The sequence below is a fragment of the Phyllobates terribilis genome, unplaced genomic scaffold (assembly GCF_046119375.1).
Source record: "Phyllobates terribilis strain yellow unplaced genomic scaffold, ASM4611937v1 Scaffold_3__8_contigs__length_932513732, whole genome shotgun sequence".
NCBI lineage: Eukaryota > Metazoa > Chordata > Amphibia > Anura > Dendrobatidae > Phyllobates > Phyllobates terribilis.
Window position 1 is genome coordinate 466,624,465 of NW_027362763.1, and position 26,434 is coordinate 466,650,898.

Genomic DNA, 26,434 nt, shown 5'->3' on the forward strand with positions numbered 1-26,434 from the left:
TATAGAAAAGCGGTGTTCAATGTTACATTCATTATTACTGTCTGAAAACTGAAGAGCCTCTCTGACAGTTTATACAATTGTCTCACAACTTATCACCTTAGATAGAGAACACATAGGCCAGTTTCAGATGTGCAACATTCAAAGTTTGGACATGGACGGCAATGTCAGGACCAGCCTCGGGTCTCCTTACCGAATTCAATAGAGGCTCTTAAGTTTGCGTCTGGAAGCCTGTGTCCGATACTCAAATTACAGTCTATACCCTGACCATGAATAGCGTACAGCTGAAACCAGCCTTGGGGTGAGTGCACATGACGTCTTTTTCAGGTGGATTCTGCCTGAGATTCTCCTGAAAAAGTGCTGCAAAACTGCTCCAAAAAGTGGCCACTGGCCATAATGCACAGAAGGGTACCTAATACTGTTAAGTGGCTAAAGGGTTCAGGGTTCGGATACTATTAAGTGGCTAAAAGAAGTAACATGCTCAATCTTTGGGCAGCTTTCGCTAGGAAACTACTACAACAGTGGAAAGCACAAAAGAAAGAGATGGCGAAACAATGGAAAAGCCGCCAATAAAGCTTTTTCATGAAAAAGACCAAGGTTTTGCCTTGAAAAACTTGATGGCTCTGCTAGTAGAACAAAGGCATTGTGTGCATATCCTTAGACTAAGTTCACACGAACATAGAAAAAATCGTCCTAGTTTCATCCAGAAAGAAATGGCTGATTTTTTTCTCAATTGTTATCCATTTGCAATCCATAAGGCATCCATTTTTGTACATCAGTAGTTATTAAAATTTACAGGACCAAATGCAGTTTCCTACGTGAAACAATTGCAATGTATCCGTAATAATTCAATGCTATACGGTTTATTGAAACGGGATCTGATTTTTTTTTTTGTGCAGCCATAGACTTGAATAGGCGAGTCTCATCCAACATATGGAAGCAACCTGTGCATGCTGCCATTCTTTTCATGCACAGATTCGGTCCGTGAAAAAAATGCATATCTGAACATCCCAGTTTAATACCGGTTGTGTGAACTTGGCCTTATGAGTAGTGGGATTTTTTTTAGCAGAGAAACTAAAATAGTTCTTCTAAATACTTCACCTTGCAGGTGCAAATAGGGTGAGCAAACATATATAGTACGTTCACCACTGGGAGATTCGTAGCGGAAATTTGTATGGATGAAATATATTCCACACATCTGATGTGGTTGATTCTGTAGCATGTGCATGGGTTTCTGCAAACCTCAACGTAAATATAGCAAATACTCATAAAATACATGACAAATGATAATCTGCGACACCAGGTGCATAAAAAATTATGCGCCATGCAAAAAATCTTCAGTCTCCAACCGTAATGGTGAGAGATTTTGCTTTATCCGGCCTTACCAAGAAAACTGCTCATTTTATCATGCAGTGCAAAATTTCCCTGGGGTGTTCTCTTTATGCACCTCCATTAAAAAAGATGTTTACCCAGATGTAACATCGGCCATATAGTAAACCAAATGACAGAGCAGCAGACACTGTTATTTTCACCTCCTATTCAAGCTATTCCAATGTGACTTATTGCTGCACTTTGTTGCCAAAATGACTAGCACAGCTAAACAGAAATATGGCAATATCTCTACACGGTACAGAAATATAATGACCTGATTTTGGCTATTGATCTTTTTATATTTTTGATGCAAATCGTCTTTTAGACATATTTTACACAGCAGTGTTTTGGTCAGTTCTTGGTTAGTATTTTGCATCAATATTTACAAACTAAAACCAGAAGTGCAATCTACACAGAAAAATACTATAATGGAAAAAATTGTATATCTCTGTTTTGGACCTACTACCAGTTTTGACTTCCAAAATAATGGATGCAGAGAACTGCTGAAAGTAATTCCAGAAGAAAGTGACTTTAGGTTAAATTCACAAAAGCTACATTTACTGCAGATTTTCCTGGTAGATTCTGCACTTATAATTTCAAGTAAACTACTGTGCAATGCAAATAAATACATTAAAAACACATTGAAGAAAAAATGATCTAAACTCCGCAGAATGCTGTGGTATCTCAGGGCCACGGGTAAGTAATTTTCAGGGGATTGGAGGCAAACCCATCTTCACGTTTACAAGTCATTTTAGTTGTTGCAGTGTAATTAATTATCAAGATGTGAATTAAAAGTGTTAGGTAGTGGTAAGAAGAACGTTAAAGGGAGTGTCGTAAAAACAGCATATACCATCTATCCACGCGTGTATGCTCATTGGTAGAGATGAGTGAATGCCGAACACAGACTTCTCCTGGAAGTCCGTTGCAATATTCGGGGTTCCGGCGGAAGTCCGGTAGGAGAGAGTGGGACAGATTCCGGTTCTGGTTGAAGTTCGAGTACAGTTCTGATACCCGAACCGATCTTTGGAATAAAGTTTGGGTCAGATAACAGAACCCGAACTTCCACGGGTCCGCTCATTCGGAGTCCCAATTCCGTTCCTCCTCTTAGCTAGGGTATGTGAGTCTCAAAGTTCCTTGTGTCATTGAAGTTGTAGTGTGTAATTCACTGACTATAGTAGTTATTTTCACACATGAACTCTACAGCTCCATTCATGCAGGACTTTAGACTATAGCCAATCTCAGGATCGGTGAAGGTCTAAATCTCCGGACTCACAGTGATCATACATTAATAAACTATCCTATGAATTGGTGACAAATGATGTTTTTGGGTCAACTTCTTTAAATCTTTACTTAAATATACTGTATGATATTTTCCATACTACCATGATTGTGCTGCTTTAATTATTCTAATAGTATGTAAGTACTATCCCAACTTTTGCATGATTCACGTGTTTTATATTTATTTGTCAATTCAGATTTATTATTTTGCATTGTTTTCTTTTTCTGTTTGCCATTTGTTTGTTATGAATGTAGGTATTTTTATTTCAAGTCCCTAAATAGGCCATTATATTTTCCTTCAGGCTAGAGATGAAGATGGACATGGTGAAAATTTTCCCCAGCAACACTATGCTAAGGAAACTCCGAGATTTGCCTTCAAGAATAACTGCGAACTACTTGTAAGAAAAATGTTATAATAATAATTTTTAAACAAGTCTTGAATGTTACTTTAGCAAAGTGTAAATGCTTCAGTATTTACAAGTTACCAGTATATAAAAGAGCAGGCTGCCTGTGATATCATGTATTTTAGAGAAGTTTAGTAGAAAGTATGTGAAAAAGTAGTACATTATCTTGAATCAATAAAGTAAATGGCAAATAAATGCCTGCTACATCTGTATATTTTAAAAGCAATGAAATATATGAGTATATTTAGAGAAAGAGATATACTCTTATAGATATCCTCAGCATATGTCACTAAATACACTGTGTGCCCAATTATTAGGCAATTTGTAATTCTGATGATTAATTTTATTATTGAACAGCTACAGTGCTGTCAGTCAATTGAAAAGGTTGATAAACCTGAATATATAAGAAAATAAAAGTGAGATTTTGTCTTACTTAGGAGAATGTCTTTGTATGCAGAATTATTGGACAACTGTTAGTGTGCAGAATTATCATGTAAATAAATAAAAAAAAGTAAATGTGTCCATCCCAATTGTTTTTCTTATCTGTTAAAGTAAGAATAATAACCAAACAACTTAAAATCTACAAAATACATTTCAGATATTTAAAAAAATATATAATTGACCAACATAGCCACGCTCTTTTCCCTAAGACATAAGCCGTCCATCAACAGTGTCTGCCAGTTTCTTAATCTGTTGGCGAAAAACTTTTTGGTTGTCACCAACCACAGTCCCCCAGACACTGTTCAAAAAGGTGTACTATTTTCTATCACTGTAAATCTCCTGTTTAAGAAGGGCCCACAAATTCTCAATAGGGTTTAGGTTAGTTGACCCTAGCTGGATCAGTAATGGGCATAGACCTCCACTTTGCCTCAGACACCAGCCCACCTTCACCTTGCTGGTGTCTGAGGCAAAGAGGTGGTCTGTGCCCTTTACTGATCCAGCCATGGCCCATCCATCTGGTCCATCAAAAGTCACTCTCATCTAATCAGCCCATAAAACCTTTGAAAAATCTGTCTTCAGATAATTCTTGCCCCAGTCTTGACATTTCAACTTCTTTGTCTTGTTCAGTGGTGGTCGGCTTTCACCGTCCCTTACCTTGGCCATGTCTCTAAGCACTGAACACCTTGTACTTCTGGGCACTGAACAGCTTGTACTTCTGGGCAGGGGCGTACATAAGAATCATGGGGCGCCCATAGCAGAAGCTTTAATTGGGCCCCGGCCCCCCCCAAAAAAAAAAATAATTGTCACCAAAGATCAGATCTCACAACTTCCCGTCCTTTACATAGTAATTTTCCTCCTGCTGACGTCTTAGATCTCTTTCATTGCCCCATAAAGTGTGATGCCAATAAAAGGGCCCCCCAAACACAGTATGAAACCCCCCATGGTGAATTCCTCCACATGTACAGTATAATGACCCTACTGTAAAGGGTAAAGTATGCTGACCCCAACACAGTATGATCCCCCAACTGTGAGCCGCTAGAGAGCATGGTACATAATAAGGGAGGGTGTTATACATAATAAAAGAGGAAACTATATAACTAAGGATGGCACTATACATAATGAGTACACTATATACTAAGGGACTGTGCTATACATAATAAGGCTACATTCCTGCATCTGTGTGCAGTGTCCGTGTGCTGCCCTGTTTTACTGACGCATTGAGCATGTCCTATTCTAATCCTCAAAATCGGATCAGAACAGGACAGTCTCTGACCCTCTTAGATCTCATTCTCAGATCCGTGATTTTCATGGATGTGTGAATGGATCTATAAAACTGTACGAGTCCGTGGACCATCCGATAAAAAGATCTGGCAGCACACAGGCATTTCACACAAATGTGAGAATGTGGCCTAAGGGATTTTACAGATAACATTATCACTCCAAGTCACACAGTGCAGATACAGAATAATATTTACATCCAGGCACTTACCGCTGACGTCTCATCTGATCAGAGCCGGTTTCTGCTGCTTCTTCTCCATCTGGTCAGACCTTCATGTCGACATCTCCCAGCCACGACTCGTCTTGTCACGATGATCTCCAGCCTAGAAAATAACAAGGTCACATATTGTATGTATACATGTGTCCCCCCTGCTCTGCCTCCTCGAATACAGATATGTAACCCCCCCCCATTAATATACTATTAGCCACTTAGTAATCAAAATATTAAGTGATAAGCAGCACTGTGCCCCCCATTAACTATAATCTGCACCGGCCAATAATATAAATTATTCAGTCTCTGTGACTCTCCCCAATTAACTGTAAGGCTATGTGCACATGGAAAACATACAAGGCTTCACAGTACAAGCAAAGTGAAACCCCCATAATTGCTCTCTCCGATCACCCCCATCATTGCGCTCTCCCAGCACCCCCATCATTTCCTCTCAGCACCCCCATCATTACTCTGTCCCAGGACCTCCATCATTGATATCTCCCAGTCCCACATCATTGCTCTCTCCCAGCCCCCCACCATTGCTCTGTCCCAGCACCCCCATCATTGCTCTCTCCCAGCAACACGTCATTGCTCTCCCCTTCCCCACCATCCCCATCATTGCCCTCCCCAGCCCTATCAGCCCCATTACTGCTCTTCCCAGCCCCATCATTCCTCTTCCCAGCCCCATCAGCCCCATTATTGCTCTTCCCAGCCCCATCATTCCTCTCCCCAGCCCCATCAGCCCCATTATTGCTCTCCCCAGCCCCATCATCCATCATTCCTCTCCCCAGCCCAATCAACTCCATTATTCCTCTCCCCAGCCCCATCAGCCCCATTATTGCTCACCCCAGCCCCACCATCCCATGATTGCTCTCCCCAGCCCCACCATCCCCATCATTGCTCTCCCTAGCCCCATCATTTCTCTCGCAAGCCCCATCATTGCTCTCCCTAGCCCCACCATCCCATTATTCCTCTCCCCAGCCCCATCAAACTAATTATTCCTCTCCCCAGTCCCATCATTCCTCTCCCCAGCCCCATTATTGCTCTTCCCAGCCCCATTAGTCCCATTATTCCTATCCCAAGCCCCATCATTCCTCTCCCCAGCCCCATCAGCCCCATTATTGCTCTCCCCAGCCCCATCAACCCCATTATTCCTCTCCCCAGCCCCATCAGCTCTCTCCCCAGCCCCAATATTTCTCTCCCCAGCCCCATCATAGCTCTCCCCAGTCCCATCAGCCCCATTATTGCTCTTCCCAGCCCCATCATTCCTCTCCCCAGCCCCACCATCCCACCATTGCTCTCCCCCCACCTCCCCTCCCCAGCATTTCAGTAAAAAAAACAAAAAGCAACTTACCTCCACTCTCTCCCCTGCAGCAGCATCCTCCTGGTTGCCGGCAGCTTTCTTCCTGACCCAGGCGCGCGCTGCATGATGACGTCATCAAGCTGCGCACGCCTGAGTCAGGGAGGAAGCAGAGGACGAACCCTCCAGCTCCGCTGCTATTCTCCTCCTGACAGCAGCGGAGCTGCAGGGATTGCTCCCTGACCGACACGTGCAGGGAGCAGCTGCACCTTGCGGGCCCCTTGGTGCAGCTGCATGGTGGGGACCCGGCGCAGCTGCACCGGCGGCGGTATGTCCACCCCTGGACTGCTATGGGGCCTCCCCGGCTCACGGGCCCTATAGCAGTCGCGTGGTGTGCCGCCATTGGCGGTGCGCCACTGCTTCTGGGCACTGAATACCTTGTACTTCTGGGCACTGAACAGCTTGTACTTCTAGAATATGATGTCACTGGAGAATAATGGGTTCGTGGTCGCTTCACGTTTTTCTCAACACATTTTTTGCGACCCTGTTGACTGTTTGCATCAGAACTTTGGATGGTTCTGTAATCATGCCCCAATATCTAAGCAATTTCAAGAGTGCGGCATCCCTCTGTAAGACTTGACAAGTTTTTACTTTTCGGAGTCATTTACCGTAAATATATTTTTGGCCCATTTAGCCAGCTGCCTAATAATTCTGTACACATTGATAAAGGGTGTTGATATCCTGCTGCCACATCCTCCCTCATTACACAAATACACATCACCTGATTCAATAAGCATTCATGGGGCGCCGCAGTTGGAAAATCTGCATACAAATGATGATGTGGTCAAAATACTCACTTGCCTAAAAATTGTTCACACAGTGTAATATTAGTCATAGACTTTATTATGGAATTTGTCATGTTGCATAGGCTGACTGAGTAGTAGAAGCTGAGCAAATTGATATTGAGGTTCATGGCAATAATAAGTCTTATTTTGTTTATTGAAATTGCAGCTGATTCTGCACTGAGCAGTCAAGGGGGAGGTCCAAATCAGAGATAGCTGTCAATCACTGATTAAGGCCACCCCTTTACTGCTAGGCCCAGGATAAGCATATACATTTAAAATATACAAGTTATATGGAATCCTTTCCCACAAATCTATTTATCAGTATGATGTATCCAGTGAAAAAGAACGTTAGCGCACTCACCAATGTCTCCCAGGTGCAGCAGAGCCGACGATGGCCATTTTGCGCTGGAGTGCACTTCAACAGGTCTGGAGCGCACTCCATCTTAAAATGGTCGTCTGCTCTGCCGCACCTCCCCCACTCCCTGCTCCCTCTACCATAGAGATGGTTTTAAGGAAGGTTTGGAATAAAGTAAAACTTTTTATGGACATTGGTGAGTGCGCTAACTTTCTTTTTCACTGGATACATCATACTGCCTTTTCCCCATGTGGGACTGGTTAGCTGAGCCCTTCCATATACTTTGGGCTTTGGATGTCAGACCGAGTTCACACACGAGTTCACACAGGAGTTTCCCATTTTAATTACATGATAGTGCTGAGTCAATTCCCCTCTTGATGTCACATCTATTTATCGGTCTGATCAGCTCCTCCTGCTCTGTATCATGCTGCCTGTAGATCGGACTGCATGTTCAATTTAAAAAATTCCCTTTAGCGCTTATCTCACATTATGTATACTTTGAAAGGAACTAGCTGTAAATGTTTCTGCAGACTGATGAATTGTATATGTGATCACAGAAATGTGATCACACTTTTTGAAGCCTGAGTAAAACTAATTGATACAAGAACAAAAAAATAATTTCCTTTTTTCTGTCAACAAGTACATGACAAGCTGCCAGCCTTACACCTGGAGGTAACAATAGCTTTAGGTGACATCTTAAAGTATCAAATATGACTTTAATGCCTTGCACTTAAAACAGTGATGGCAGTGCAAAGAGCCCTAAATGGACTACCATATTTAAAAGGGTTTTCCCATGAACAAAGTTCATTTTAATCAATAGATCTTGGAATAATAATAACTTCCACAATTGAATGTATTTAAATAAAATGTTCCTGTGCTGAGATAATCTTATAAATGTGCCCCTGCTGTGTACTGTGTAATGGCTGTGTCTGACCGTACAGGGACATGATCTGATCATATCACAGCTCCTGGGCAGGGGAGGAAGCAAAAGAGTATACAGACAGGACAGTATGGGATCACAGCTGATTCTTTCTTTGAGATAAAACATTTTTTATGAACAGGCAGGGAAATACTTTATTTTACAAAAAGAATCATATGTGATCCCCTGCTGTAATGTCTGTATACTCTTTTTCTCCTCCCCTGTCCAGAAGATGTGGTATGATCAGACCATGTCCCTGTATGGTCAGACACAGCCATTACACAGGACATAGCAGCGACACATTTATAAGATTATCTCAGCACAGGAACATTTTTTTAACCCTGCTATTCTCCTTGTTACCACTATACACTTGTTATCTTCCAGTCATTTTTGACCGGACCTAATAAAGTCTTGATTTTTAGCTAATTTAAGTGTTTTAATTGAATAATTTTTGCAGTATTATATTGTATGTGAACCTGGTTGTTTATAAACAAATGAAAATGGAAAGAAAAACTTACTTTTTATTTTTTTGTTGTGTCAAAACATTTAACATGGCTTTATTGGAATATTTATGCATATTGCATATTTGCACATAAAAAAATAATTATTCATCCAACTGTAAACTATAACTAATAACAATAAACTAAATGTAATTATATTATTTTCAAAAAAAAAAAAAAAATTAACAGTTCAGTTTTTTTTATGTAAAATGATAAATAAGTCGCACGGTGCAAAATTTACTGTTTGCAATTGTCACAGGTATAATTGACATGTCTTTTGCATAAATATTTTCCACATCTGTAACATATCACATTTGATTTGTGATTGCTTGATGTTGGACAGAAGTCGCATCGTTTCCATTTTAGGCTGGTTGCGTTGCTGGTGGCGTCCGTGGGTATTGTAGCAGTGCTGGTGTAAGCTGTTGGTTCACTTTCTTTATCTTGCTGTTGGATCCTGTGGACAATGGCTGCCGCTCCATCAGCTCTGGGTGTTACCTTTCGTTCTTCAATATATGGGCTAACCAGTGATTTTCCCAACTCCTCTATAAAAAGTCTTCTCTTATATAGTTTATTTTTGTTCCAATTTGGGTCTATTTCCTTCCGTAGCACAAATGCATTGTATGCTGACACATCAAGCATATTGTAAAAAATCACCATTGGCCACCGATTTGTTTTGCGCTTACAGGTGTAAGTGCCTATCAGTTAATCTAGAGTATCAACAGCCCCTTTTGTAGCATTATATTCTAAAATGTTGTCCGGTTTTCTGTCATCTCTATTACTGATTTCACTATCATTATGCATTGTGCTCATCAGAATTACCTGCTTGTGTTTTTTTGGGACGTAAGAAACTACTGTGGTATCCTTAGTAAAATAAAACATAGAACTATAAATGTCTCTCTTGCTGAGAATACCTTGCGGCAGTTCTGGCTTATTTTTTCTAATAGTACCCAACATGGTCATTTTTCTTTTCATCAACATCTGCCCTAATTGATATTATGTAAAAAAATTGTCGCAGGTGACATTTTGCCCTTTGAGTCCCTGGGTCAAATCCAAGACTACTCGCATGCCTTGATTTTTTTCGGCTCTTTCTCCAGCTTGTTTTCCTATGTATACCTGTGCATTTAGAGCGTACGCACTTTTGCTGTCGCACAGAGTCCATATTTTGATGCCGTACTTTGCAGGCTTACTTGGAATATACTGCCTGAACGGACACCTACCTCTGAACGAGACTAATTGCTCATCTACAGTCATATTGTCACCAGGATTATAAAATATTGGTAGATTTTCTACCCATTTGTTCCACAAATCTCTAATAGGGGCAAGTTTGCCTGTGGCTCTTCTTTCAATTTGATTGCTTTTATTATCAAAACGAAGGACTCTTGAAATTTGATGAAATCTTTTCACAGACATTGTGGCCCTAAATATGTGGTTACCAGTTTCTGAATCCCATAAACTACTGGTTGACTCACCGTATGACCTGTAGACTCCTGCTAACAGTAGTAATCCTATGAAAGCATTTAGAGCTGTCAAATCTAAAGTATTCCATTTCTCGCCATAAACTTGTTGTCCCTCAATGTTGGACATTTGGATTATGATGTTTTGTATGGTAATATTTATAAACAATTTGAATGCAGATTGTATGTCATCAATTCTTGATATAGCATACCTGGTAGGACCAGGTGTACCTTTTATGACATCTTTAGAAGACATTCTACCAGACTGAGTAAAAGCCTGCAGGTTCCAAATGACATCTTTGTTCTTTGAAAGGATTTCTTGGATCCCACTAGTTGTCTGGGTTTCCTCATCAGATTCCACTTCAGAATCAGATTGCTCTGCATTGGATTCCCCATCACTTATGTGGTCCTCCTCTTCTGACACATTCTCAGGCAGGGCATCATCATCATCATCAGAATTAGAGGCGTTTACAAAGTCCTCCAAACCTTTTTCAGTCATTATACGTTTTCTCATTAGGCAAAGAGGCAACACTCTGGAATGAAAACATAAAATATACATAAAAATAATAATACAATGAGAGAACAAACTATTACCAGTTTTACAACAATAAACACAATTAGGGCCCCATCACACATTGAGAAATCCCCTGTGATTGTGATGCTGGAGCATCGCAAACAAGACCATCCATATAAGCATGCACTCATTCTATCAATTGCTGCTTTACACTATACCATCTAATCAAAAGAATTGAATACTTTGACAATAAAAAATAGTTTATCTGCTACATACCTGTAAAGATGATCCTTTAGAACTCTGTTGTCTGTATATGTCCTTTCTGCTTTCTCTCCAGCTGGACTGAAAATGAAACTGGATAGACTACTATGGCAATTGTCTACTGATTGGATAAAATAAACCCCACCCCCACCCTTTAAGATAAGAGCTCAGAGTAAAGCAAACACACTTTTCAGACAGAGTTTATTAGTACTCTTTAATGTCAGCATTTCACAGAAATTAGATCAGAGAACACAAGTAAAAAAAGAGAATATGTTCATTTACAATATGAAATGTTGAGAACTGAATTGAACTATTTTACAGGAACAGCAGGGTAAAAATATTTGGCACCTAACTATACTGGAAGGTAATCCATCAGCAGTATTGTAATGAGAAAATATATGTATGTGTAAATCTGCATGGACCAAAAGGACCTAAATAAATTGATAAATAGTAGTAGATGTAATATATAGTCCAAAATGAGATTATAGCTCCTTTATTTTACTCATAAAATGGCTGGAGATCACTATAAAAGGCTATCGGTCATTTTTGACCGAAGAGTACAAGTGTTTAAAAAATTGTGGAGCAAAAAGTAAACATAAAAATATATATATAACAATACGCATAGTAAGAACCCCTTAAATGAGGAATAGTCAATCAACCACAAGTTTCACAACCGCATCTTGCATATTTTAAAAAATATTAAAGTTCAAAATCGGTCGTTTTTGACTGAAGACAACAGCATTACCAATTGTGTAAATTTTTATTATTCCAAGAACTATTGATTGAAATCAACTTTAAAATTAACTTTGTTAATGGGAAAACCCGTTTAAAATTCCGTACATTGCTACTATCATTTGGTTACTTTGTTCTTTAGTCAGTTCATCTGACTGGTGACCTCTTTAAATGTTCAGTCCAAAGCTGACAATAGACATCAGATGGTTGTCTGATGTCTCTTTTGGCCAGCAGATGTCTGTCTCAACACCTACATACACATGTAAGATGCTTGTGGCCAAGTGCTCATGTGCTCTGGATCTGGAGGGTGGAGTCAGCCATTGAAAAATTATCTCCATTAAGGACATCAAGGATCGGATGTTTACATTTTAAATACTTAATACTTCTCAGATGATGTTGGGCAAGAGTTGGGATGCCCCCATACACAGTTGATGGTCAGTCAGACTCACAGACATTGGAATGTTCATCTGATTTTACTTTACGGGACCTTTTAGAGACATATACAGTATCCTCCTATGAGTACAAGTTTTGACAACATGTATTATGTTTGCTAATAGAAATTATTATGACAACTATTGCATATTCCCTAACTAGCAAATCAATACTCGATGTAGATTAACATTAATGAAGTCTGGATTCCCTGGTTATGAGCATAACCATGCGTATGAGCTTCAAATAAATTTAAATAAAAATGTAGGTTCATTAAGACTGGCATTTCATACACCAGTCTTAATGAGGAGCATGCAGGAATAAGAGGAGCCAAATTCACTAGGAAGTGCACACCACTTAATGAATTTGGCACATCTTATGACTGGAATGTACCTCTGTGTGCCTCAACCAGAAATGGTACTCCAGTCAATCAAGGAACACTGGCACTTTTTTTTGCTGAAATGAACTGGTGGATACAGCCATGCTCCATTCCACCCAAGCTGCTCTCAGCTTTTGGTGGAGCTGCTTGAAACTGGCATAAAAACACCAAAAGTAGAAAGTAGCAACATTTTTGAGCAACTATGCATTGGATGACTATTCAAAGTGTTTTACCCAGTTTCTGCACATAAGACTACTTAATATAACAATCCTTAAAGTGCACCTGTCAGCAGGATTGTGCTTAATAAACCACATACACTGTTAGGTGGGCACCGTTACACTGAGTAAAATGATACCTTGGTTGATGAAATCCGTCCTGTGGTTCTTTTATAATCTTTATTTTCATTTCTGGTGCTCTGATTACATATTCATATGTCTGTCTTCTGACAGGTCACTGTGCCTTCAGTGACCTGCCTTTTATTTTAAATACTGCCTGTGTAATTTGTATGCCAAACCTGAAATTTACATACACAAAAATGGCCCCCGCCGCCTACGCATGTTACTGCGCAAATGCGGCATGCGGTGCCATATTGCTGCAGGCTAATTTATTTTTCCTTTAGCAAAATGGTGCTGCTAGCAGTGCTTGCGCAGTAGCATCTATCGGAAAGTGATAGACGCTATTGCGCACGCGCGGGCACCATTTTTCCTGGAGGAAAAAGAATTTGGCTGCAGCAATATGGTGCCGTGTGCCGAGCACGAGCAGTAGCATCTCTCGGCAACTGAGAAATGCTACTGCGCAAGCGCGAGAGGAGGGGGCCATATTGCTGCAGGCAAATTACTTTTTCCTCCAGAAAAATGGCGGCGCTAGCACAGTAACATCTATCGGCAAGCGATAGATGCTACTGTGCAGGGGCCATTTTTCTGGAGGAAAAATAAATTTACCTGCAGCAAAATGGCACCGCCGGCCGCGCTTGCGCAGTAGCATCTCTCGGCAACCGAGAGATGCTATTGCGCATGCGCGGGCGGCGAGGGCCATTTTGGGGCATGTAAATTTCAGGTTTGGCACACAAATTACCCAGGCAGTATTTAAAATAGTAGGCACTGAAGGCACTGTGACCTGTCAAAAGGCAGACATATGAATACATAAGCAAAGCACCAGATAAATCCCCTCCCCAAAAGCCGCCCCGGAGCACGAGTATCTCATTATGTCAGAAATGAAAATAAAGATTATAAAAGAACCACAGCACGGATTTCATCAACAAAGGTATCATTTTACTCAGTGTAATGTCACCCTCCTGACAGTGTATGTGGTTTACTAAGCACAATCCTGCTGACAGGTGCATTTTAAAGAGGTTGTCTGGCGTTAGGCTACAAGTCTGCAGTCGCTCTATGTGATGAAGACTTGTAAATCCTCACATTGCACGCAATGCACACTGTGAGTATTCTCAGGCACCAGGAGCAGCAGGTATCTGACCTCAAGTATGTGATTTGCATACATGCGGTCACGTGCTGACTAGATGGGCGCGCCTCTGTCAATGCAAGTCTAGTCGGAATGTGGCCGAAAGTATGCAAATCATATACTTACGGTCACATGATCGCCCGCTTCTGGCACTGGAGGATCCTCACAGTGTGTGAGCGATGTGAGGATTCACAAGTCTGCAGTCACATAGAGTGACTGCAGACTTGTAGCCTAAGGCCGGACAACCCTCTTAAAGTGAAATTGTCACATAGAAAATGTAATTCAATCTGCAGGCACCATATTTTAGATCAGGAGAAGCTCAGTAGATTAATATACTGTTTTGTGGTAATATATTCAGTAAAAGCTGAGTTTTATTTATTATAACAACTTCTTTTTCTGGGCTTTTCCATCAGGGGGGCGGTCCTAATCAGTGATTGACAGCTACCTTTGTATACACACTTATACAAGGAATGTTGTCAGTCAATAAGACCGCCAATTTGATTGAAAATCCCACAGTGAGTTTAAGTGAATAAAACTCACAGTATATAGAATTTTTCTCACAGAGCTATCTATCAGTCATAGCAGTCTGCTCAGGTCCCCTGCTCCATAACATGCTGCCCGCAGATTGGACTGCATTTTCACACTGACAGGTTCTCTTTCGAGACACTAGTGGATGGTCTACACCATACAGTTGGACTACAGTACATCAAACTAGTGTTTATTTCAATGCCGGCCCCTTTGGCATCTTCTTTTTTTGTAGCATGTTTTACTGTGAAAGTGACGCGCATGGATTAAACAATTGTTGACAAATAGACAACAATAGTTTACATCTATTTTTCAATTTGTGTTATATACTAAAGCAAAATATAACAACATTTAGCCTATGAAAAAAACAAAACTGTTATTTGCCTTAAGGCCCCATGCACATGGCAATGCTATATGAACTGACCTTCCGGCACATTGAACTTTTACAGGTCTGTATCATAGAGCCACAGACAGTCCCCAAATACTGCATCCTCCCCTGGGGGTATTCTATATTACAAAATGAAATAGTGCATGCCCCAATTATATTTCTCATAGTTTTTGTTGAAGCATATGGAGGTACAGAACAATAAAGGCTTGGATTATTCTACCAGCATATTATTTAATTTTATGCCTAAATGCAATATATAATAAAAAGAAACAAGCTGAACCCCCATGTGGACAGATGAATAGGGGGTTAGGGTTTATTTAACAGAAAAATAAAATTAAGAACTATTTTAAGCACACTCCTAAAGTTAACCTAAATTCTCCAATATGTTCAGATGGTGTTGTACTGATTATTCTTTGAATGGAATAGGCTATCAAATATTTTTTGAGTCAATCCTGAGATGACCAGAACAAAAATTGTGTTTTAGCAAAGGTGCTAATTTATAGATACAGTGGGGGAAATAAGTATTTGATCCCTTGCTGGTTTTGTAAGTTTGCCCACTGACATAGACATGAACAGTCTATAATTTTAAGGGTAGATTAATTTTAACATTGAGAGATAGAATATCCAAAAGAAAATCACATTGTATAAATTAGATTTTTTTTTTGTTCTGGCTCCTACAGACCAGTTAGACGCTCCTAATCAACTCGTTACCTGCAATAAAGACAGCTTTCTTGCATAGTCACCTGTATAAAAGACTCCTGTCCACAGACTCAATTAATCAGTCAGACTCTAACCTCTACAACATTGGCATGATCAAAGAGCTTTCTAAGGATGTCAGGGACAAGATCATAGACCTGCACAAAGCTGGAATGGGGTACAAAACCATAAGTATGACGCTGGGTGAGAAGGAGACAACTGTAGGTGCAATAGTAAGAAAATGGAAGAAATACAAAATGACTGTCAATCGACATCGATCTGTGGCACCATGCAAAATCTCACCTCGTGGGGTATCCTTGATCATTAGGAAGGTGAGAGATCAGCCTAAAACTACATGGGGGGAACTTGTTAATGATCTCAAGGCAGCTGGGACTACAGTCACCAAGAAAAACATTGGTAACACATTATGCCTTAAAGGTTTAAAATCCTGGAGTGCCCGCAAGGTCCCCCTGCTCAAGAAGTCACATGTGCAGGCCCATCTGAAGTTTGCCAGTGAACACCTGGATGATTCTGTGAGTTAGTGGGAGAAAGTGCTGTGGTCAGATGAGACAAAAATTGAGCTCTTTGGCATTAACTCAATTCGCCGTGTTTGGAGGAAGAAGAAGGATGACTACAACCCTAAGAACATCGTCCCAACGGTGAAGCATGGTGGGGGAAGCATTATACTTTGGGGGTGCTTTTCTGCAAAGGGGACATGACGACTGCACCATACTGAAGGGAAGATGGATGGGGTCATGTATTGTGAGATTTTGGCCAACAACCTCCTTCCCTCTTTAAGAACATTGAAGATGGGTCGTGGCTGGGTCTTCCAGCAAGACAATGACCCAAAACATACAGCCAAGGCAACAAAGGAGTGGCTCAAAAAGAAGTACAGTAAGGTCATGGAGTGTCCTAGCAAGTCTCCAGACCTTAATCCCTTAGAAAACTTATGGAGGGAGTTGAAGCTCAAAATTTTAATGATTTAGAGATGATCTGCAAAGAGGAGTGGACCAAAATTCTTCCCGACATGTGCGCCAACCTCATCATCAACTACAAAAAACATCTGACTGCTGTGCTTGCTAACAAGGGTTTTGCCACCAAGTATTAAGTGTTGTTTGCCAGAGGGATCAAATACTTATTTCTCACTGCAAAATGCAAAAAAAAAAAAAAAAATTATCTAATTTATACAATGTGATTTTTTTTGGATATTCTCTCAATGTTAAAATTAACCTATCCTTAAAATTATAAACTGTTCATGTCTTTCTCAGTGGGCAAAATTACAAAAACAGCAAGAGATCAAATAATTATTTCCCCCACATAACTGCATGATCAGAATACATGCAGGATATTTGGCTGCAGACATGGACACACACAGGACCGCATAGGAGCTGTATTCACAAAACAATAGAAATGTTTAATTTAGAATGCCTGTGGGATTAGCTCCGTTTTTTTATTATTCTATATGTTTTGGAGAAAAAAAACAACAAATTCACAGCAAAAGTGTACAAAGCATTTAACGTTTATAACTTTAAGTAGCTCTTCTGCATCATATATCACAGGCAGAATATATTAAGCACAATAATAAGAGTATGAGATGTCAAAAAAACATATGGCTGCTATGGGGTCCTTGGAATCTCACTGTGTTCTACTACTCTTGATTGGCAGATGTACTAAACACATATATGTAAAATATATTTTTAGGACTATAGACTACCATTAGGATGTATGTAGCGAGCCCCCATGGACTGTGAAGCAATATAATGATATTTCAGCTCTGCTTGTCTGTTAAATTAAAGGGAATCTGTCAGTAGGATTAACCCTCCTAAGTCGTCTATATGGGCATGTCATAGGAAGCTGAATAAAATGATACATTGATATCAGAGATTCAATGTTTTATTCTAGAGAAATCCACATTTTTCTTAATATGTAAATGAGCTTTTAAGATCTATGGGCCAGACATAGTTCTCCCTGAAAATCTGCCTCCAGAGATTATTTTAAATGAAAGTGGGCATTACCAGTGTGAGACATGTAATGACTGACAGTCTGCTCTTCTGATCTACATGTATGTCTCACATTGTTAACACTCCCTTTCATTTAAAATTTGCTCTGGAGGCAAAGTGTCTGGGGATTTTTGGCCTGCCCATAGGAAAATGAGCTGTAAAGATCTATTAAGAAAAACATGGATTTTTTGGCAATAAGATGTCGGATCGCAGATATCAAGATATCATTTTATTCAGCTTCCTATGACCTATATGCCCATATAGACGGCTTAGGAGAGTTGATTCTACTGACAGATCCCCTTTAAGTAATAATATGTTTTTTTTCAGTAAGTAATGTCATTTGAGCTTCTGATTCTGCATTTGTCCTTTTATTTTCACAGTCCCATTTATTTTAAAACTGGCGCTGCATTAAATAAATGCTGGATCAAACCTTCTGTATTTATACAGAATAACAATTTTATCTGAAAAATGTAAGATAAATATATCTGTAAGGATAATATCTCATGACGTTGTGCATACCTTCCTCTTGTGTTCATAATGCCAGAACAAGAGCCTGGCCCGAGGCCAATCTATAGTAGTATCTGTCTGGCACACTGTCAGCCATTGCAATGTCTTCTCTGAATGGATTGTCTAATTGGCTGTTTATCTGCAATATTTTCAAGCTGTTTGCCAAGACATGATTTACAGCACGCTTGAACAGCTAATGTATTCACATTCGATTATTTTGCTCTGGTCAGAGATGCTTCGCCAGTTTGAGGCTATTATGTTTTTTTTAGGAGTAAATGGATATTTACTTTCATATGGCAGATACTAAGTTCTAGATGTTGATTTATGTTGTCCAGTATATTATACAATCTATTTCACAGAATAAACTGAAATTGCCTATTAGCTGTTAGCAAATGTTTCTTTTTCATGGTGTTTGATAAAGATGTTGTTTTTTATCTGTACTGATGTCATACTGTGTAAAGTGGGAACATTGAATATCTGCCAAGACTCATAGTGATAACTGAAATGATTGTATTATTGATGAGATTTCTCGGTGTGAATTAGTACATCTCATCTTTAAGATTACCCTTGCAGGCTTTTTAATTAAAACAAGGGATTTGTTGTGAATATTTTTTTTAGCTTGTGGAAAAAGCTAGTTACTTAAAAAAGAAGATATCTTAGATTAACTGTTAATAATTCAGTCTGATTGCAGTTCAGGTGAGATAAGACCAATTTGCCCAACTGGGAGGATTGTGCTGTTAAGAGTTGTTTTATTTAGTGGTCTGCCAGTAAAGCCCCCCCCATATAGTTTAGGTAATTCGGCTGGCTGCTACCTCGCCTGACTATCCCATGCACTGGGGCACTCCCTCTGCCAACACTCCTAAGAGCTGCTGCCAGGCATCTTAGAGAACAAAAGGATTGGCAGTCTGACATCAGACATGCTGGATCCTTATCTCCTCTGGAATAATCTGTTGGGGGAGAGTCGGGGACCCCTGTGAACATTACACTGTCGGCGAAATCAGTCAATATTGGCAGGTTTGGCCAACATTAGTTTAATGTTTATGAGGGCCTTAGATGTTCATGTTAATACTCACTAGCATAATCAGGCCAGTGCTAGCAAGTGTGTGTTTTTTCCTCACCTAGCATCCGTATGACCTGCGTGTGCAATCCGTATGCAATGCGTTTTTAACATCAGCTTTTACATACAGTAATTCGTTGTCATTTCAAGCTAGTTTTCTAACTACTAAAACAATCTTTTATGTAGATATAGATAGATAATAGATAGATGATATATAGATCGAAAGAAATATGTCAATGAGATTAAGCATCAGTGCAGTGCGTGTGTAGCTTACTATACATGTATTTAGCTATTAATGAAATAAATTAAAGAACAAAATGGCGTGGGGTCCCCCATATTATTCTTAACCAGCTGAAGAAAAGCCAACAGCTGAGGGCTGATGTTTATAGTCTGGGAATAAACATAGAGCTTCCCAGGCTATTAATATCAGCTCACACCTGTCTACTTAGCCTTTACTGGTTATTAACAAGGGGGTGACCCCCCAAAAAATAGTGTGGGGACCCCCTATTTTTATTAACCAGCAAATACTAGGCAGATAGCTGCTGGATGATATTAATAGCTTCAGAAGGGACCATGGATATTGGCCCTCTCCCAGACTAAGAACATCAGCCCTCAGCCACCCCCGAAATGGCGCATCCATTAGATGTGCCAAATCTGGTGCTTAGCCTCGGCTCTTCCCACTTGCCCTGGTGTGGTGGCAAGTGGGGTAATAGTATTGAAGTTGATATCACTTTTGTAGTGTCAGCTACACCTCCTCACTGACGTCACCACTCGCTGCATGAGAACCATTGATGTTACCATATAGTGTGCTGGAATATGGGAAAAAATTCCAAGTGTGGTGAAATTGCAAAAAAAGTGCAATTCCACAAAAGTTTGGGCATTTTTTACTTACCATGTTCACTATATGGCAAAAGTGACCTGGCAATAGGATTCTCCAGGTTAGTACAAATATGCAGATACAAAACATGTATAGTTTTTTTATTCAACTGGTGCAAAAAATGTGGAAATTGTTCTGAAAAATTTTTTTTTGCTTTTGTCGCCATTTTCTAAGACCCATGACATTTTCATTTTTCGGGATATGGGGCTGAATGAGGTCTAATTTTTTGTGCCCTGAGCTGACGTTTTTACTGATACCATTTTGGGGTAGATATGATGTTTTGATTGCCTCATATTGAATTTTATTTTAATGTTGTGGTGGAAATTTTTTTTTACTTCTGGCGTTCCGATATTTTTTCTTGTTATGCCGTTTACCGATAAGATTCATTTATTTTATATTTTGATAGACATTTCTGAATTCAGCGATATCAAATATGTGTATTTTTTTTTTTTAATTGTTTTATTTTCAATTGGGCAAGAGGGTTGGTTTTAAGCTTTTTTTATATATATTTTCATATTTTTAAAAACTTTTTTTTTACTTTTTACTTTATTTAACAGTCCCCTTATGAGATTAACACCTGCAGCTTCAGCGCTGCTACATACTGTATGGCAGAAATCATGATCCTCTTATGAATGCCAGCCATGGGCCGGCATTCACAGGAGGATCGTAATGGCAGGCATAGGGATCTTTAGCAAACCTCTACTTTCATGACAACCCATCGACGCCCTGCTATCAAATGACAGGGGCGCCCATGGGCGGGATGAATGATGTGCTTCCAGCCGGCGCATGTTGGGTTTCAGTGCCTGATGCCCGATCCTTCTTGTTCTCACGGGAAATTGGCTTCCATTAGAGGTGGCTGTCAGCAGTTTACTCCCCCCCCCAAAAAAAAAGGACTCGGCAGAACCATGAATTGAATGTGTATGGGGAATTTTTTAGGAATAGTTGTCCAAAGTGTAGTAAGAGTGTAAAGTGTAAGGCCAACTTAAAGCGCACCTTTCAGCAGGATTGTGATCAGTAAACTACATACACTCTCAGGTGGGCGATATTACACTGATTAATATGATACCTTGGTTGATGAAATCCGTCCTGTGGTTCTTGTGTAATCTTTACTTTCAGTTTGGAGATAATGATATGCTCGTGCTCCGGGGCGACCTGTGGGTGGCGCTCTATCTGGTGCTCTGCTTTCATATTCAGCTACTGTATATTCTCTTATGACAGGTCATTGATCGTTCATTGACCTACCTACTATTTTACATAATGCACCTAGTAGTGTGGGGTTAGGTAAAAAAAATTTTAAATCAAGCAAAATGATGCCGCTCCCGCGCATGCGCAGTAGCAGCTATCGCTTGCTGATAGATGCTACTGCGCACGTGCCGCGTCCATTTTGTTGTAGTGAAAAAATTTTTTTTGTTTCATCAAAAATGTCCATGGCACCCGCGCATGCATAGTAGCAGCCATCGCATGGCGATAGATGCTACTGCGCATGCACCGTGACCGTTTTGTTGGAGCAGAAAAAAAAATTGACAGCCGACTTCCAGCAGTTAGCGTCACGCCCCATTCAACAGAGCAGAGTGAGAGAGAAACAGCTGGTGTATTGACGTGACATCAGAGGAAGCCGTAAAACCGCCAGCAGGAGCGGTTTGTGACCGTTCTGAGCCAGCAGAGATCGGAAGCAGGCAGAGCAGTTACTTACCTGTTAGTTCTTAGACCCATAGTAAAAAAATGAAATAGTCACACATAACCCCTTTAAGCACACCTTCAGACATTGTTATGTGCGTCAGGTATTGAGAACCAGTAGTACATATTATTTGCATAAAAATGGTGAAATAATGTAAAAGTACCTGGTGCATTAGCACTTGATGTAAAAGAATTAATTATTTTATATTCTAAAAACGATTTAGCATTTTGAGGGATTTCCCTTTATCAGATAAAAATAGGAAGTTCACACTATCTATATTTATCTGATGAAGGAAAATCACCCAAAATGCGTAATAGTTATTAGACAATAGAATAATTAGCTCTTTTTCGTAAGGAGCTAACACACCTTGTCTTTTTTAATGAATTGACTATTTTTATCCAAATAATTAACTTTACTGGTTCAGAGTTAACCTGTTGGCAACCATAATATGGTTAAAGGGTTTGTCCGGTCCAAACTGACAAGTCTGCAGTCACTCTGTGTGTTTCAGACCCGGGACCGGAGGGTATGTATGTGTTATACATTCTCCTGGTCAGTGGGGGTGGCCTCGCTTCCATACACTTGTATGGAGCGAGGCTGTACCCTCTAGTTGGCCATGCCCATTGGCCGGCTGCGTCACTAGACAAGGTGCAGCCTCGCTCAATACAAGGCCAGGAGTATGTATTACTCATACATACCCTCTGGTCCCGGGCCTGAAACCGGTGAATCTCGGCAGTGCACAGTGCGAGCGCTGGAGGGATTTAAAAGTCTGCAGTCACACAGAGTGACTGCAGACTTATCGATTTGGACCGGACAACCCCTTTAATTATGCTTGCAAGATACATTGGACGCATCTCTTTAGTGGTTTACAGAAATGAGTGAATGTAGTACATGTATAGGTTACATTTACAGTAAAGGATTCTAAAATATAACTAAAGCTGTAAAATCACTTATATTTCCTTGTACAGATCAGTTAAATCCACAAGGGTTCTTCATGGTACAATTCAGAGAGTCTGTGCTAATGGCCTGTCAGGCAAAATTTCGAGTCAGGAGGAACCAAAGTGCTTTCTTACCTTCAGGGTTCGGCTGATTATTTTGCTGCTTGTTTATTGCTGACTGAATGGCCTCTTTACCTCTAAAATGAACATGCTGTAAGGGAGCTGCCAGGCTGGATGGAGGGGATTCACGACAGGAGAGTGAGAAATTCCCTGTAGTACAGGTTCTTGTACTTAAACTTTTTGAAAGCAATGCTGGCAATTCATAGGGGTAAGGTTCCAGTATTGTTTTCTTTTATTACACTGGAAATCATAAGATCAATGCTAATAACATTAATACTGTCATGGTTTTATTGGAGCTTTGGTTAGAAATCTAGCTTGAGAGACTGTTTATTTAATGGTGGGATTTAAACCCAGGACCCCTGCGCTGCAAGGCTACAGTGCTGACCACTGAATCCTATACACAGGATACAACCGGGCATATAGGGCACATCCGATGAATGTAGGAGAAGATGGGTTACTAACCTCGTGTTGGTTGCAACAAGGTTTATTTGGTGTCTCCGTTAACACGTACGTACATCTGATGAAGGAACCCGTACGGCCCTGAAACGCGTAGTGTTTTTACATATTTCCTATCTTCGCCAAATAAACCTTGGCACAACTATTTGTGGTGAGATGGATCGATTTACTACATCTTAGTCACACAGCATTCTATATTGACTCACCTTTTCAGCAGATCTTTTTTTCTTTTTCTGCACATTGGATTCACCTGTCATTCACTTGTTTTTTCTGAGTCTGGAGAATTCACTGGTATCTGCTCATACTTGGAAGAAATCAGCAGAACTAGATGGGATGTAAAAGTCCGGAAACTTTAACAACTTATTGATCTGAATGACATGTCAGAAAGGCGTATCTGTAGCATCTGCGTCTCTGCTTCCTGCCGGGCAGAGACGCCGTTCCCCTCACCGCCGTGGTCCCGGGCCGGTGTCTTCCTGTTCTCCTGCTGCTGAGGCGCGCACTGCGTGCAGCTTCCCGGGCACTGTGCTTAGAGCACACGCGCTCCCTCCCTCTTAAAGGGGCCGCGCGGGCCGTCCTAAAGAGTCCCCGGCCAATTGCTGGAGGACTGCCCCTATATTAAGCACCTTCTCCAAAATGGAGGTGCCTGTGCAAGGTTGTTTTTTGTGTGCTAACACTCTCCTCAGCCCTCAGGTTCCTTGCCCGCCAGTCTGTCTAACAGTCCAGCCCGCCAGTCTGTCTATCAGCCATGCCCACCAGCCTGCCTACCCGGAGCACTTGCCAGTTACCTGCCGTGCCCGCCAGCCTGCCTACCCGGAGCACCTGCCAAGTTACCTGCCATACCAGTCTGCTCGTTTACCCGGAGTACCTGTCTGGCTATCCGCCGTATCCGCTTGCTTGTCTACCTGGATCATCCGCCAGCCTACCTGCCTTGCTCATCCGCTGTACCGGTCAGCTCCTGTCATCTGACCCGTGGGAGTTGCCTGCTCTCACACAAGGTCGATCCCAGAGTGGCACCGGGTTCACCTGCCCGGTCCCTCCTTGGTTCACGGAGTCGACTAATCCGCCGTGTGACCTGGGTCGGTCCGAGTAGGCACTTAGTTACACCCCTCTGGTCCCTCCTTGCATCAAAGCACAGAGGTTCCACCACCCGGATCTGTAACAGTATCTTAACCCCGAGCCTTAATGCAAGCTGTGTAACAGGTCCCCGCGTACCATGTGTCATTTTGGGTTGTCTGCACCCCTAGCACTATGTCCTTTTATATTGGGTGAATCAATGCTCTTTAAATCATCTCATCTGATGTTGCTGTTTATGGAAAGTACATTATTAGGATATATGTGTAATTCAGTGTGTTCTATAGAATTTGGGCAGTAGTTTATGCGACCCCCCCCCCCCATGTTACAGCTTCGTTGCCATCTTTCCCATTCATAAAGCAGTAAAAAAACACATCATAGCCTCCCATCCTAGTTACAAGTCATTTGGCCAATATCCTTTCTCCTGGCTTACAAAATTAAATAGTTTGAAGTAAATACCTCTTCACAAAATGCTTGTAATTGTAAGTATCTCGCTACGTCATCCAGCTGTGCTTTCACTTTCTGTATTCTAGCTCAGCTTTTCTGACAAATTGTAATAAAGACATCATTGTTCTGTTGTCAACATGGTGCCTTAGTGCTTCCCTTTTAATTGTAGTGATGGGTTGTCACCAAGAGCCACTAATTACAAAAAAGAAGTCTACCATAGATGGTGCTCAAGACTGAGGACAAAAGGAGCTTAAAATGATAGATTCTGAACCATACTGAGTTGGTTCAAGCAGTAAATAGATTTGTATCATGTATTTGAGGCATTGTAAAATTGCTGGAAATTCTTACTCAGGAGTAGAAAGCGATCAGTTTTCAGGGCCCCAAAACTTACTGCTAAATTATTATGCTCCTCTGTTTTGCTGACCTAGAAGCAGGAACCCTAATCGTCTCATGTGATCCTTACTATTCATTCACATGTCAGCACTTAGGATTGATGATTGAAGTGCTTTTTCATTAAGCTGGTATTACCGTCTGAAACTAGAAAGCTATTAGTTTATTATTACAAATGATTGATGATTTGGATTTGAGCATATTTCATACATGTAATGTATATTTACACTTCAGAATTGCTGCGGTGTGATTATTCTCCTGCCTGAATCCTTCTGTGTGCTTCTGATAATCCTATTAAACCAGTTCTTGCTCCTACGAGAAGTTTTTTTGGGACACAATCTATTGGCTGACATGTCTACAACCAAGTCCCCAGCTTGTGCTCAAATGGTAATAGTTTTTTAGGCAATTTGTTGCATTCTGCAAGCAACATATTTTCAAAATGTCTACCATTAATACATACACTGGCAGACACATAGAGAAGAGAGCCGCTGTGCGAGAACAATATATGGGCCCTTTGCAGGCCAATGGCTCATCATAATGCAGAATTCCACCTGCTTTGGAGGTAGAAATGGGCCCTCTTACCTCTTGGGCCTCATACGGTCGAACAGTTTGCACCAATGATACTCCTGGAAACATATGGGCCTGTTTTCACAGCACAACATCATTCACAAGACATCATTTGATATCAGAGGAATAGCTTAAGGGGGTGAAGAGGTAGTTGTTGGCACCCGAGTGAGGTACCTGGGAGGTGCTCAAAGGCCACACTGCCACATAACCAAACACAGGTATTATAAATGACCTATGAAAGTTGGTGGCCCTACTATAAAGTAGATTTTGCATGCCCTGCTGCGTTAAATTATGCCTCTGATTGATATTACATTCCTATTGTAGTTAGCTTTCTAAACTACTAATAAATGTATAGTAACCACCATCTTCATTCTTACGGACTGTGTGTCAGATATTCAGGTAGGTGATTCCTTCAGACAAATCTTTACTTAGGCTCCATACACTTGTTCTTTCTAATTAATTTCTGAACACCTCTAATTACCCTACTGTAGAACACTTAACATATTAAAAGAAGAAAAGATCATTTACATTCATGAACAGCAATGTAACGGGCCTACATCTGTCTTTTTTGTAATGAATCAATTATATCGGTGT

General features: G+C 40.7%; 1 protein-coding gene across 2 annotated transcripts in view; it reads left to right on the plus strand.

Moving 5' to 3' along the window:
* Positions 1 to 26,434, plus strand: part of SOBP (sine oculis binding protein homolog) — a 291,131-nt gene that overhangs the window by 204,239 nt on the left and 60,458 nt on the right. For both annotated transcript variants that reach the window (XM_073675804.1, XM_073675805.1), the window contains one exon: positions 2,949 to 3,044. In XM_073675804.1, coding sequence (XP_073531905.1) covers positions 2,949 to 3,044 — 96 coding nt within the window. The remainder of the gene's footprint in view (positions 1 to 2,948; positions 3,045 to 26,434) is intronic.